Here is a 15700-nt window from a genome sequence, read left to right on the forward strand (position 1 = left end):
TTTGCTCAAAGTCAAAAAGTTGGTAAGTGGCAGAGCAAGGCTACAATATCATGTCTGTCTGACTCCAGATTACACATTTCATGACTACTCTTTCTTCAGCACTGTGGGAGGCAAAAGTGATGAAGGACTCATAGTACAAGCTGGACCCTACCTTTAAGGAGTTTATCATTGAGGGAATAAAACTTCTATAAATGAAACTGAACACAAGACAGAAGTGTTGTATTACATGGAATAGTCCAAAATTATAGGGGAGAACAGGAAAAAACTAACAACGGCTAGAAGGGCATTCAGACAGGAACAAAGCCAGGGAAACAAAGATGGAGAAGCAAAAACCACACAGGGAGCTGAAGGGACTGGTTAGAAGGTCACTTTAACTGGAACAGAGCGTTAACATAGGCCAGGAAGTGGTGAAATAGTAGGTTAAATAAATATGCACACAGGCCGGGTGTGTTGGCTCACACCTATAATCCTACCACTTTGGAAGGCCCAGGCAGAAGAATCATTTGAGCCCAGCAATTTGAGAACAGCCTAGGCAGCAATAATAAGACCTCATCTCTGGCCGGGCGCGGTGGCTCAAGCCTGTAATCCCAGCACTTTGGGAGGCCGAGACGGGCGGATCATGAGGTTAGGAGATCGAGACCATCCTGGCTAACACGGTGAAACCCCGTCTCTACTAAAAAATACAAAAAACTACCCGGGCGAGGTGGTGGCGCCTGTAGTCCCAGCTACTCGGGAGGCTGAGGCAGGAGAATGGCGGGAACCCGGGAGGCGGAGCTTGCAGTGAGCTGAGATCCGGCCACTGCACTCCAGCCTGGGTGACAGAGCAAGACTCCGTCTCAAAAAAAAAAAAAAAAAAAAAAAAAAAAAAAAAAAAAAAAAAAAAAAAGACCTCATCTCTACTTGTTAATAATTGTTAAAAGTTTAAAAAAGCAATATGCACATAAGAAAAAATAATTCCATCAACATTCTAGTCCGCTATTCTTTCAAGCAAAGTTCCTGCGAAGTACCTATCACATTTCACCAATATTTCTTGAAACTTCACAGAAGTCAGTAAAGCGCAAAGCTAATAGTAGCTGCTCAGTTAAAAGGGTGAAATATGCAAGGTGCTATTTCAGAGCTATCAACTTAAACCACAGTCATTAACTCTAACAAATTAAAGCTTAATGAAGGGGAAGAAAAATTGTTATTAAATTATAGTCTTTAAAAAATAATTTGGCCAGGTGCAGTGGTTCATACCTGTAATCCCAGCACTTTGGGAGGCTGAGGCAGGCAGATCACCTGAGGTCAGGAGATCAAGACCAACCTCGCCAACATGGTGAAACCCCATCTCTACTAAAAATACAAAAATTAGCCAGGTGTGATGGTGCACACCTGTAGTCCCAGCTACTTTGAAGGCTGAGGCAGGAGGATCACTTGAACCCAGGAGGTAGAGGTTGCAGTGAGCTGAGATCATACCACTGTACTCCATTCAGCCAGGGCAACAGTGAGACTCAGTCTCAAAAAATAAATAAATAAAAATAAATAATTTTAAGTTATTTAAACCTATTTACTAGCCAGGCACAGGGATATGTGCCTGTAGTCCTAGCTAACGCAGAGGCTGAGGCAGGAGGATCACTTGAGCCCAGGAATTCAAGGTTGTAACAAGCCATGATTACACCCCTGCATTCCAGTCTGGGTGACACAGTAAAGACCATGTCTTTTAAATTTTTATTTTTATTTATTTTTATTTTTTTTTTTTGAGGCAGAGTCTCGCTCTGTCGCCCGGACTGGAGTGCAGTGGCCGGATCTAAGCTCACTGCAAGCTCCGCCTTCCGGGTTTACGCCATTCTCCTGCCTCAGCCTCCCGAGGAGCTGGGACTACAGGCGCCCGCCACCTCGCCCGGCTAGTTTTTGTATTTTTTTTTTTTTGGTAGAGACGGGGTTTCACCATGTTAGCCAGGATGGTCTCGATCTCCTGACCTCGTGATCCGCCCGTCTCGGCCTCCCAAAGTGCTGGGATTACAGGCTTGAGCCACCGCGCCCGGCCATCTTTTAAATTTTTAAATTTTGTTTTAAAACAAAACAAAAACTATTTAACCACATATGCTTGAAGCTATTATAACCAGATGACCAGGTATCTGATTACTGTTTTCTGGTTATTAATCTGATTATTTTCTTCTCCATCTCCCACAGCTTCAAGAAAGGCATTTTGGGCTGGGTGCAGTGGGTCACGCCTGTAATCCCAGCACTTTGGGAAGCCGCGGTGGGTGGATCACGAGTTTAAGACCAGCCTGGCCAAGATGGTGAAACCCCTTCTCTACTAAAAATACAAAAATTAGCCAGGCGTGGTGGCAGGCACCTGTAATCCCAGTTACCTGGGGGGCTGAGGCAGAGAATTGCTTGAGCCCGGGAGGTGGAGGTTGCAGTGAGCTAAGATCACATCACTGCACTCCAGCCTGAGCAACAGAGCGAGACTCCGAAGACGGAAGGAAGGAAAGGAAGGAAAGGAAGGGCATTTTGAATAGATGATCTCTCCCTAACCCTACCTCCCACTCTCCTCTTTTTTATCCTGTGTCCAGTGATACAAGTAGTACATTTTTTTTTCCTTTTAGATATGGGACCTCACTATGTTACCAAGGCTTGCGTATAGTGGTTATTCACAGATGCAATCATAGTGCCCTATAGCTTTGAACTCCTGGGCTTAAGCTATCCTCCTGCCTCAGCCTTCCAAATAGCTGGAACTCTAGGTGTGCACCACCACCTACTCCTAATAATTTTTTTTTTTTTGGAAGACAGTATCTCGTTCTATTGCCCAGGCTGGAATGCAGTGGCGCAATCATAGTTCACGACAGCCTCAAACTCCTGGGCTCAAGTGATCCCCTCACCTCAGACTCCTGTGTGGCTAGGGCTACCGGCATATGTTACCATACCAGGCTAATTAAAAAAAATGTTTTATACAGATGGAGTCTCACTCTATTGCCCAGGCTGGTTTCAAACTCATGGGCTCAAGCAATCCTCTCGCCTCAGACTCCAAAAATCTTGGAATTATAGGTGTGAGCCACCCTGCTTAGCCAGAGCTAATATATCTTAGTCCACATGTAGTTCTTGTGAGTACCTATAATAATTCTCTAGAAATATTAGAGATATGAACAAAATTAAGCACATGTACAAATATTTAAGCATCTAACTGGTAATGTGTCAGAAGCTTTGTAGAGAAAATCATCACAAGAAATCCTCAACAAAAGAATATACACTAAATCCTATACCATCTCTTAATCTTCACAATGACCCTAAGAGGTAGTATTAGTACTCCCGTCTCATAGATGAAAAATCTAAGGTTCAGAGAGGTTAATTTGTCCATAGTCACCACTGAAGTTTGAATCCAGGTCTAATACCTGACATCCTGTTCCCCCAAACCACTGCCTCAAACCATCATCAATCATATTAACAAAAGTTTGACATAATCACAAAGGCTTAAAAAAAGAAGAAAACCACTACATACATGTCTTACACTTCTGCCAATCTTGACTCACTTTAATTCTTGCCACTCCCACTCAAGCCTGTCATCCAGCTCTGCCAAGTGATAAACCAAATGCATTTATGCCTCATCCATCTGCTTTAATATACATGCTCCTCAAGATTTGACTCGAGGGCTGTATCTATCAAGATCACCTGGCTGACAAGCAGGCCCTGTGGAGGCTGTGACACATCAACAGGTTTATTAAGGAATTATATGAATCACCCTCATACGGTACTTCAAGGTTTCACAATATTTTAACATATATTTTCTCTTCAAAACTTCATGATAATCCTCCATTTTATGTGATGGGACGCGGAGGCTTAGAAAGGCTAGTTCAGCTCTGCTGAGGGTACTATGACCTTGAGGAGAAGAGTAGAATTCACAACTATATTACTTATAACTGGGATCTCATAACTTTGCCTTATCCCTGAAGCAAACGCATTGATTTCAACACTCCTACGAAACACTTTCAAATACAGCACCACGTTGGGACATCTATGTTCTACTCCCAGCTCCTGGCCCATAAGCAAGTCAGCCAGCCACATCAGCAAAAGGGCTCTGACCAGCTAATCAGCCCAATGATCCATGATTCAAACCGTTAAGCACATTATCAGCAAGAGTTCAATCTTATCCTTGTTCACAAATGTTGAGAAAAATCTGTTCATAGGCATCACCGACTTACAGCTCTTGGCTTCCTCATGCCTTGGCTCACATTCTTCAACAAGGTCCAGAAGTTTAGGAGTGTTTTTTGGAAACGTTTAGCACTTCAAGTATAAAGGATGGTCTGCCCCGCCGTCCGTTCTGCTTTCCTCTGGAACCTTCGCATCCAAGACCAAAGCAATGGCCGGCCTCTGAAAGGGGAACTCTTCTTGGCTCCCCATTTCTACCTGTGGTTCCTCCAGCTCTAGCCTCATGTCTAGCACTATCTGTTAAAACTCTTTCGTAAGTAAGTCCTTTTGCCAAACTCCCTACCCACACCCCTCGTCTTTACATCCACCACAAAAGAGCTACTTTTTTTTTAACTTCCCTATATGTTTTCCTGGAAACCGTAGTCATACTTCCCATCAACTACCTCACCCTAAAATAAAGTTTCTATTGACCATCCCTCGAACATATCTTGGATTTTCCTACTTCCTTCGTGTCTTTACAGATCTCCCTAAAAATCACCTCCACTTTGATTCTCTCTTCAGCCAGAGGGCTTTCCCAACACACTGCACTGCAGTGGTCAAGCCTTCTTCCAAACTCCCCCTGAGACATCTCTGAACACCTAAATTCTTTTTTTGTGTGTGTGTGTGTACACATTTAGTTTTATTGTAACAAAGCAACTTGTACACTTTTAACGTTTAAAACTGAGCATCATCTTTCCTTTCCAGTGAAACAAAAAGAAAATTTAAAAATAAACAGGAACAAAATTACAATAGAGAATGTCAATTCCAAATAAGATCCTACAGGTTCTGCTGATTCTCCCATTGAGTGGCAGGGCTCAAGTCATCATTAGGAGAGAATTTATTTTTAAAAGTGTCATCTTAAACTGCAAGGATGTCTGTCAAATATCACAATTAAACATGCCAAAGGAGAAGCCATGTTGTCAAAATGCCCACTTAACCCACCCAAACATCTCAAACCCACCCTTTGCTGACCTTCTATAACCCCATTTTTTAAAGTTTTTTTTCTTTTTTTAAACAAGAGAAAGTAGACAGATACATGTTGGTAAATGCTAACTGTCCATATTCACATAGAGACACAGTGTACTCTCTGAGCCCAATATACAGAGAAAGGAGGAAAAAAGCTAGAATTCTATGCACTACTACACAGGGGCCTAGCACCCTCCAGCTTCTAGCAGAGTGAAGGGAGCAGGGTTTTCTTTTTTCCCACAGAGCTCTGTGGTGTTGATTCCATACAGTTTTTGTTGAGACAGGAAGGGATAAAAATGAACTTCGAACAGAAAGGGGTAGAGACTCTCTTCCCATTGTATTCTGCTCAAGGTATTTCCCCCCAAATAAGTTGAGAACCATGGAGTAGAGAAAAGAGACCTCAAGAACAGGGTGACTGAGCACAAGAGGAAAAAAAAAAAAAAAAAAAAAAAAAAAAGACTGCAACTTGCTCCCAGGGACTGGAGAAAATTTAAAAAAAGGAAGGTTGGAATCCATCAGTGTTCTATTAGTCATCTTCTCCTTCATCCTCCTCTCCTTCCTCCCCTTCATCACCATCTTCATCTTCTTCACCTTCATCCTCATCCCCTTCTTCATCAATATCTTCTAATCCTTCCTCCTCTTCATCATCATCATCATCATTCTTCTTCTCCTTCTCCTTCTTCATCATCCATATCAGGAACCAAGTAGTACTGTAATGGGTTTGGCCAAATATCATCTTTGATGACCTCTCCTAACTCATCAGCACCTGCATCAGAATGGTCAGTAAACCAGGTAAAGAAGCTCTCTGGTTCCTCATGCTGCCTCTTCCTGCTGGCTTTATTCTGCATTTGACTTGAACGTTTCGTCAAATCCTTTCCAGATTTCCATTTGATTTCGGTGGACTTTGAAGATGGATCACCACTCTCATTCAGATGAAATTCTTTGGAGAGAACTTTATTTTCAAAGTAAGGATTTTCATCAAAATAAAAATCTATTCTGTAACCTGATTTAATATCTTCAAATTCTGTCAGTTCAACTCTGGTCAAATAATGCAGTGCCTCTTCGTCTTCCTCCCCAAGCAGTGCAGACACTTGTGGATGGTTGACAAATGTTGTTACCCAAAAATTTGGGATTTTGGCGATCAATTCTGACCTCTTCTGAAAAAAATGGTTGGCGGAGTTTGTTATATTTCTGTTCTACTTTCAAAATCTCCTCACTGGCTTGTTCATTAAGTCTGTCTATTTCATTTTGTACTTCATCAGTGTGTTCAATTGCTTCTTGCTGTTCTTTTTCTCCCTTCTTCGGCAAGCCTGCAGAGGCCGATGTCTCCTCCGGTCCCAGAGCAGGCGGTGGTCTTGGTTTCTTCTTTTGAGGCAGGAGTGGAGACTGGCGTTTAGGGGCCATGCTGTTAGGGAAGTCCTAGAACCAGACCACGAGTCTCCTCACCCGTCCGGAAGCAGGCTGAACACTGAACACCTAAATTCTTAAGATAGCCCCAGTGCTTTGCTTTGTTTATGCACAGGTCTGGACTCCACTCAGTACATGGCAGGCTGCTCAGTAAGTGTCTAAATGAATGACATCTATATAGTAGTACTCTACCTTTAACTAAACACGTTGGTAAAACTTCTCATTTGACCCTCCAAACAATCCAAAGAGCTGCTGCTCTAGTTTAAAAAACAACTGTAAAGATCACAGAAGTTAAGTGATTTTCCATAATCACACAGCTATGAAGCAGCACCGCCAGGACCCAAATCTGGGTATTGAGACATCTCTTTGAAATTTTGTATATAACATATTTATGTTCTGAATCCTTTGTGACAAATAGCAAATACCAGATAAACATGATTTGAACTAACCTGTCTGGGAATTATTGAAGTTAATACAAATTTTCCTTCCCAGTTCAATTTCTCCTGGTCCTTCAGAGCAATTGTACTGTGGAACGAGACTTGCAAACTGGCTTAAGTACAATATTAGAAAGTGTGTGTGTGTGTGTGTGTGTGTGTGTGTGTGTTTTAGGATATACAGGAAGAACAAAACTGCTATCAAAAGCAAACATAAGACGGATAGTATTCATAAGCCAGAGAGGGAACATACATACGTTTTCTTCTGATGAAAATAAATGAAGCCAATTAATCACATGTGAGTTTCTACAAGTGAATATATTTATGGTAAGCTGACCATCTATTTTCAAACACACAGGCAGCCAGGATGAAGAAAAAAAGCCCAGTTTTGGCAGAGTACTATAGGAAAGGGAAAAAGAAAAATGAATTTACTGCTATCTATTGGGTTTGCTTTTGGACTATTCAAGATAGTAGCTTTTATTAGCATTACATTTTTCAGCCAACAAGGAACAAACAATAAAATATTACCCCCAAAATAAAAGAGACAAATGTCTTTCATAACTATATGAAGAAAAGTACTCCCGCTATCTTTAAAAACACTCATATTTCACTGAAGCAAGTCCTGGAGGTGGTAGTAAACACCCCTAAACGTGAAATCCATGCCATGTTCAAGTTTGACTGGGAAGTCAAACAGCCACAATTTGCTTCTAAATTTGGAATCTGCCAGTAAACATTTGTGATCACAACCTCTGGGCCTCTCTTCTTCCATATGAATCATAGAATTTTTAAAAGAAATTGTAAGGCTAGTCCAAAACTTCTCGTGTTGTAGATGAGGAATGGAGGACCAGAGACTAAAACGTAAAACAAAAAATAAATTACATTCACAGAAAACTTCCTCAGCAGAACATGACAGGTTCTGAATGGAAGGATTTTGTTTTTACTGTGGTTTCCTGAGACTGAGATTGGGGATAGAGAAGGAAAAATAGCCTCCATCTTTCACCTAATAATTTTCATAGGTATGAGGAATCTGTCATGAACATTCATTCAACCAAACTATCTCAAAGCCACATGCTACTAATCCAACTTCGACTGTAGTCACCACCGAAACAACAAAAAAACTGCCTAGAACTGACTGAAATTGATCAGCTTGTTCTTCAAGCCCCATTAATCCTCAAATCCACCTGCATACAAATCACTGAGACCACATAGTGGGAAGAACAAGTTTTCACCAAGTTTCTAAAAACAGAAGTAAAAGATGCAATAAAAACACTGATTACAAAAGGAGAGAAGGAACTGAAACTTGTAGAAATTTACAAATGCAGTATCTAGTTCATAATATTATCAGACTCATTGCCACAGTTTTGTTTTTTCTAGAAAGCTGTTATTTTTAATTACATGTCAAATGTGATGGGTTTGTCTGCCTTAATGTTAGCCCCTAATTACATAAAACATCTGAGCCTCATTTCTGCAGCCTCAAAACAGTTCACTTTCTGTTTAAAAAAAAAAAAAAAAAAAAAAATGGAGGGGTAGGATTAGGTAGGAAGGAGGGAGAAAAACAAACATTACTCCCCCATTCTGACCACTATAACTTGGTGCTAAGCACTGCCCAGCATGTGATGGTCACACAAGGGTAACAGGCCAACTGGGACAAAGTTGGGGAGCGCAGACTCTGCAGTCACCCACTGAGAACCCAATGCCTGTTGACAAGAGTTGATTGGAAACTGGCAGAGTGCTGAAGAAACTGTTAATAGTACCTGTGACCCTGACATGAAAGATCTGATCAAAACAGCAGGATAGAAAGCCTATTATTGTTGCTAATATCACAAAAAGAAAATAGCCATTAGAAATTGAACAGAACATAAGCCTTCTTCCAATTATTTCCACAAGCAGACATGAGACTCAGATTTCTAATTAAAAATCACTGTGCACAGAGCCAAATATTTGAGTCAGCAGAGAACTTACCTAATTGTTAACACTGCATTCCCTTGGAGCCATCTGTCATACCTGGCTAGCTTTCTACTTTCATCCCAACCAAACTTCAGATGAAGACTAACCTTTCCCCAGATAAATTACATTTCATCGAATCTGCTGATACTTCTTACTGAAATATCCAATGCACAAGTGATTTTAACATCCCTCTAGGGGCTAAAGGTCTAACTATACATTGTATGAGAGAGGGCTCTTCGTGAGGGTTTTGCTCACTCTGCTCAACCAGGACCAAGAAGGAGACCCTACAGAGTTCCTACTCCTTGATCCAAAACTGAATGGAAGAAACAGAACTCAAGAGAATATTAAATAAGCTAGACAGCTGGGGGTGCTAGGGAAGGTAGTATGAAGAGAGGCCAAGTATTGGAATAAATGAGGCAGTTAGGAAGTTCCGGGGCATTAAAGGACTGATCTTCAGACTTCCGGGTGTTACAAAGGTCTGGTGATCCACAACAACAGGCCGAGGGCTTCAGAGGCAGCTCCCTGAAGCCTCTGACAGGCACACTCAGTCCTGTGAGCTTGGACTCAACCCTGCCAGCGCCAGCAAACAAACACACGCATTCTTCCCAGAGCTGACACCCCATACAACACGGCCTCTCTACAGGGCCTGTTTATTTAAGAAACCAGATGCTTTGATGTTGGAGTAGAAGTTGGGAAGTTATGTTTAAAGAAGTAGTTAGTGACAGGAGCAGAGGGAGGACAGAAAATAAGCAACAGTTCCTGGCTTTATTCATCATAAGTTTTAAAAGTTTTAAGGAAATTGTCAAATGGTCTGTACACAGGAATTAGAAGGAATGAGAAGTAAGGAAATTACATCAGCCACCACCACAACTCGGGCCAAGGCATTTCGTCTGTTCCTTTAAGACAGTTTCATGCCTACCCTCAAAGGGGTGCTTACAGCAGAAATGTTTTGAAGCAATCCAACTTAGCAACCAACATTAATAAAGTCTTCTAGGCCTGCTCAATTTCACACATGTACAAAGGTTATACATGTCATGGATACTCCAAGCAGTTGAAGGGTACAATCAGTTAAAAATGCGGCATGAAAACAATTTTGAGTTCCAGGCAAAAGGAAGATTATTGAGACTAAGAAAAGAGCATTTATAAATGATAGCTAATTGCTGAGTGCTAATTATGTGTCAGACATTGTTCTAATGAGTTATTACATATGTATAGATTATACAACACAATGTGATATGTTGTAATACATACTATAACTCATTACAACATAATACAATATTACATATATATTATGTAATACAAATATATATTATACAATACAATACTATACATATACGTATATGTTTATATAATTTAACACATACTCATTTAATTCTCACAACCACCCTACAAATTAAGTGCTCTTATCTTCACTTTACAGATTAGGAACTGAGATACAGAAAACTTAAGTAACTTATCCAAGATCAGACAGTGACATGGCCAGGGTTCAAATGCAGACAGTCCAGACAAGGCAGTGCTATATTGCCTTACCATGGTATGTCAAACCCTTAGAACAAAATTAGGGAGCATAATTTTTGGAATGGTATAACTATTTATCTTTCTCCTTTGTTTTCTTGTCATCCCTTTTGTTTGTTTTTTTAGTAACAGCCAATATTTTTTATTCCACTTTCCCATGAGTCTATCATAACTAACTTGTATTATTATAACTAGAAAGGAAAATGTTTTCTCCTGCCTCAGCTCCTAAAATAGAGCACTTAATCATTAGAACTTCTATGTGAAAAAATATATACTGTGTGTAATAAACCCAATACACTTTAAATATATTTTAAATTAATAGACTGAAATGATATGAGAAAAAAATCTTAGAGAGAAAAAGGGAGGCTTGGGCAAAGAGAAAAACCTGTTGGATTTCATGTACAAAGAAGCCTGAGTGGTCATCAGGACACCGGTCTCCTAAAAACGTCATGTAAACGCACTATCATGCTTTAGCTTTACCGTGCTTTCTTGAGAAGACAGGTTAAATGCTAATATATTCTCACAAGCCACAGAAACAGGTCTAGTAGTTTGCTATAACCTTCTGAGGCTTTTCATTCTCCAGTCTGAATGATCTTTTCTCTGTATCTTGGCACCCCCAGCACCTAGCACAGATCTAGGCATTTGGAGGGCATTCACATACACTGATGATATGAATTACTGTGGCTTCAAACGAAACAGGACCAAGTTAAAAGAAATAAGAGAACCATGAACTTTTGCTTTTTCTTGGGACTCAAGTCCTGTCATATTATGTAGGAAAAATGATTCTACATGTACTTTCCTTCCCTAGTTGTACAAAGTATACAACATCTCTGATAAAAAGTTGTTCTGTCATGCTGATGCTTTTATTTCACCCTGTTTTATAAAGGGTCCAAAAATGCTAGATCTCTTCAATACAGTTCAGGATTTTTTATGACTTCTAAAACTAAACAAATAAATAGAAGAACAGGCTACTACGTAATAATTCTTGGTTGAGGAAGTGCTACTTAACCATTTTTAAGGTAAAGGATATTAAACAAAGGCTCCACTTTTTTTTTTTTAACCAGATACAAAAAGGATGAGATCTCTGAAGAAGAGACCACGGATGATTAACAAATGCAAAACTTTTTTTGTTTGTTTGTTTGAGACAGAGTCTCACTCTGTCACCCAGGCTGGAGTGCAATGGTGCGATCTCGGCTCACTGCAACCTCTGCCTCCCGGGTTCAAGTGATCCTCACGCCTCAGCCTCCAGAGTAGCTGGAATTACAGGCGCATGCCACTGCGTCTGGCTAACTTTTGTATTTTTAGTAGAGACAGGGTTTCACCATGCTGGCCAGGCTAGTCTTGAACTCCTTACCTCAAGTGATCCACCTGCCTTGGCCTCCCACAATGATGGGATTACAGGTGTGAGCCACCATGCCCAGCCAAAACAGCTATTTTAAATAAGGTCACTGAAAAAAAGACTAGGAGAGAAAAACTAAAATAAATAAATAAATAAATTATTGCCAACAGCCAAATGAAAGAAATAGAAGGAAATTTTTTTTTTTTTTTTGAGACAGAGTCTCGCTCTGTTGCCCAGGCTGGAGTGCAGTGGTGTGATCTTGGCTCACTGAAAGCTCTGCCTCCTGGGTTCACGCCATTCTCCTGCCTCAGCCTCCCGAGTAGCAGGGACTGCAGGCGCCCGCCACCACACCCGTCTAATTTTTTGTATTTTTAGTAGAGACGGGGTTTCACCGTGTTAGCCAGTACGATCTCAATCTCCTGACCTCGTGATCGGCCCACCTCAGCCTCCCAAAGTGCTGGGATTACAGGCGTGAGCCACCGCGCCCAGCTAAAAGGAAATTTCTTTACATATGGACTTCAAAGAATGAGTGGTTTTAGGTCTACTCTTCTATAGATTTGACCTTAGAACCCCTGAGCCAGTTTTCTCAACCTCTTGCTTTGGAATCAATAGATTACAAATGACATATCAATTCAAACTAACCAGTAAGACTCTGACCCAAGGAATAAATCCAGGCAGGGCATAGTGGCTCACGCCTCTAATCCCAGCACTGTGGCAGGCTAAGGTGGGTGGAGCACTTGAGCCCAGGAGTTCAAGACCAGCCTGGGGAACATGGCAAAGCCCTGTTTCAAAAAAAAAAAAAAAAAAAAAATAGGGAAAGAAAAGAAAAGAACAATTAGCTGGGTGCATGCACCTGTAGTCCCGACTACATGGGAGGCCGAGGTGAGAGGATCACTTGAGCCCAAGAGGTCAGGGCTGCAGTGGGCTGTGATCACACCACTGCATTCCAGCCTGGGCAACAGAGTGAGACCCTACCTCAAAAAAAAAAATTTAAAAAAAAGGAATTATACAAAAATTAGCTAGGCACAGAGGTGCACACCTGTAGTCCCAGCTACTCAGGAGGCTGAGGTAAGACCCTGTCTCCAAAAAAAAAGAAAAGAAAAAAGGAGTAAATCTAAATCCAGGAGCAGCAGCACACCTAAAAGTTAGGTCAACCAGCGAGAGAAGAATTTGAAATATGGAGTAAGAATGCTGTGTCCAGCTAGTGGTCCAGTATAAATTAAGTATCACTGCTGTAAAGACTTTCTCAATCCCCCACTGTGAGAAGGAAGTCTATTTGATTTTTTTTTTTTTTCTCATCAAGTAGGAAGACTTTCTAGAACTCATTCTACCCAACCTGTCCCACCCTCCAGCACTAGCTTGGCTACCTTTACACAGCTGCTGCTCGGGCTGCGCAAAGCACAGTTATTCTTGAATACTTGCGTCTTGTGTCCCCAGATCAGAGAATTCTATCACAGGTGACAAGTAGGTCCAGATAACTGGGCAGTCCAAAGGGAGACTGAGGCTTGGCTGACGCTGAAATACGGTTACGAAAGGACAAGGGTGGGCACAGAACCTTGGCCATCCATCCCTGCCCCCAAGTGCAATTCATTTTCTTTGAAAGAGGAAAACAGGCAAGGGAGAAAATATATAGAATTGAAAATACACTATGCAAATGTGGCTAGCAAGGATTAAATTGTTAATTTTAGAGAAACAGGAGAAAGATGCCCAAGTTGTGCTGAAGCAAGAAACCAGGACTTTCTTAATAATTGGTTTTGTCAGTCCTTTAATGTGCGAAGGTTGAGCTGCTTGTCCCCACGGACAGAAATCCCATAATTCTGAAAGTCTTTTGACCAAGAGCTGGCTCAAAGCAGAATGTGTGCAATGCGTTTCTTAACTATTGGAAATCTTGTCAACGCGGGATATAGACATGCTAGTCAGTTCCACACCATGACAGGTCAAATCTGAAGCAGTCAGAAAGATCACATAAATACTGCCATCTCATTTCCAATCTAGTCCCCTTAACTATTAAAACACGGTTACCAGACCGCTGCTTCGGGCCTCCTAAACTCCCGCCTCTCCCACCCGGAAAGTACTGACCCACGGAGGACACACCTTTGCTTCTGCGCAGCCCAACTTCTGCAAGCGCACAAGAGTTAATTACTCCTTCACCTTCCTGGGGCCTAACAGCGTTACTGGGTCCTGATTATTTATACAGACGAAAAACGACGTTCAAGAGATTTTGACAACTTTAAAAAAAAAAAAAAAGAATGCGGTGGAAGTCTAAGATTGCCTCCCCTGTGACGAAACACAGCCCCGCCGGCCGCTCCGGCCCGACTCCGCCCGCCCGCCCGCCGCAGTTTCGGGGCTGCGGCCCGGGGGGCGCGGGCGCGGCGGGGCCGGGGTCTCCTCCGGGAGTCGCGGGGAGCACGGGCCGGGAGGGGCACGCGGGCGGCACCTCGCAGCCAAGCGGCTCCCGGGCCCGGCGCCCGCTCACCTGGTGCGTGTTGTTGGCCAGCTTGGCGACGAAGTCCCGGACCCGGCCGCACTCCTCGTCCTCGCCTGGCGCGCTGCGACGCCAACGGCCGCCGCGGGGAAACGCGCCCCCGGCCGCGGCCGCCCGCAGCCCCCAGCTCACCCCGATGGGGCCAGACCAGCGCAGCAGCGGGACAGCGGGCGGCGGCGGCGCGTCCAGCCGGTCCTGGCCAAGGGTCACCGGCGGCAGCAACTGCAGGAGGAGGAGGAGGCCGAGGCCGTGGGGCCAGCGCGAGAGGCAGTCCGCAGCTCCCCGGGGCCGCTCCATCGCCGCCGAATGCCGCCGACGCCGACACCTGCCGCCCGGCGCGCCCGCCCACCCCCGTCGGCGCGCGCCACACCCCCGAGCCGAGCGCGGCGCTCCTTGGATACGCGCGGCCGGGCCTCTCCGCCCCATAGGCTGGCCGCCTGTCCCTCTTCCCCGGTCCACTCCTCATTGGCTCGCGTCGCCTCCGGCTTCGGGGGTCCTGGATTCGGATGCCAAGATGCGGGACTGATTGGCTGGAACGTGGCAGAGACTGCTGAGGTCAACCCCGCCTCGCCCGGCGTCTCCCGGGCCGGCTTGTGGAGTTCACGTAGGAGCTTCTCCCACCTTCCCGCCGAGCCCTGGGCTCCTGGCGCCGCGACCCCTTGCCGCACTTCTAGCGCCCTCAAGTTGGGGCTGGGTTACGTCCCTCATGTTCCCCAGAGACACTCCTAAAATTCCTTCGGTGAGGCAGCGCCTGGAAAACCTACCCAGGAAATCTCTGAGCTCGCTCAGCTGGAAAAGGGGGCTCCATCATGAACAGGGGCTTCAGGTTTTAATAAACCCCGCTCACTGGAGCGCCCATTGTCTGCTAAGCAGCTGCCTTGCTGCCAAGAAGGTGAATGCGAACTGGTGTGGGCCACATCCTACGGAGACAGACATCAGGACATCCGTGACTTGGGCAAGCCTGAATAGTCTCCACACGTTTGGCCTCTCTCGCCTTCCTCTTCTGCGGGGAGGTAGGCCAAAGGCGGAATTACTTACAGGTTTTCCAGGACTTCGAATGTAGCTTAGGCATTAGGGGCAGGTAAAAGGGGGCAAGACAATGACCCAATGCCTACTGTACACATGATCATTTCCTAGATGCACATTTATTTTACCAAAGTGCCTTAACTCTGCAGTGAGAGCTTCGGACAAGTTTGGTTCCAGTATGTGATGTCCTCTAAATTAGCACCCCGATCCACCTCTAATGAATAAAATAAAACCCCTACGCTGTTCCCTTTACCGCAGAAGCTGCACATACAACTTCTACAACACGTAGCACAGGTAAAACCAGTTCTGAATCCTTAAACTTACTGACTCCATCCCTTTAGAAAGCTAGAAATTGTTCAGTAGAAAAGGTAGCAAATAGATACAAAATATGCAAATCGTTACAAAGCAAGTAAA

General features: G+C 43.6%; 1 protein-coding gene and 1 pseudogene across 6 annotated transcripts in view; both read right to left on the reverse strand.

The window, feature by feature from the left end:
* The window catches only part of SORT1 (sortilin 1), a 93925-nt gene that overhangs the window by 76206 nt on the left and 2019 nt on the right, over window positions 1-15700 (reverse strand). The window contains exons 1-2 of one of the 5 annotated variants that reach the window (XM_030935162.1): window positions 14252-14526; window positions 13870-14003 (exon numbers count right to left, since the gene is read on the reverse strand). The exons of 1 other annotated variant lie outside the window; for it this stretch is intronic. Coding sequence is in view for 3 of the 4 variants with exons in the window: in XM_030935159.1 (XP_030791019.1) it covers window positions 14252-14557 (306 nt within the window). In the remaining variant the exon portion in view is untranslated. Of the gene's footprint in view, window positions 1-4181; window positions 4335-13869; window positions 14004-14251; window positions 14607-15700 lie in introns of those variants that run through there. 3 more of the 5 variants (XM_030935159.1, XM_030935158.1, XM_030935161.1) reach the window with 3 other exon arrangements.
* On the reverse strand, window positions 4791-6595 carry LOC115899042 (annotated as a pseudogene). Its single transcript, XR_004058646.1, has one exon. The product of XR_004058646.1 is annotated as a protein SET pseudogene (transcript).

The sequence above is a fragment of the Rhinopithecus roxellana genome, chromosome 8 (genome assembly GCF_007565055.1).
Source record: "Rhinopithecus roxellana isolate Shanxi Qingling chromosome 8, ASM756505v1, whole genome shotgun sequence".
NCBI classification, from domain to species: domain Eukaryota; kingdom Metazoa; phylum Chordata; class Mammalia; order Primates; family Cercopithecidae; genus Rhinopithecus; species Rhinopithecus roxellana.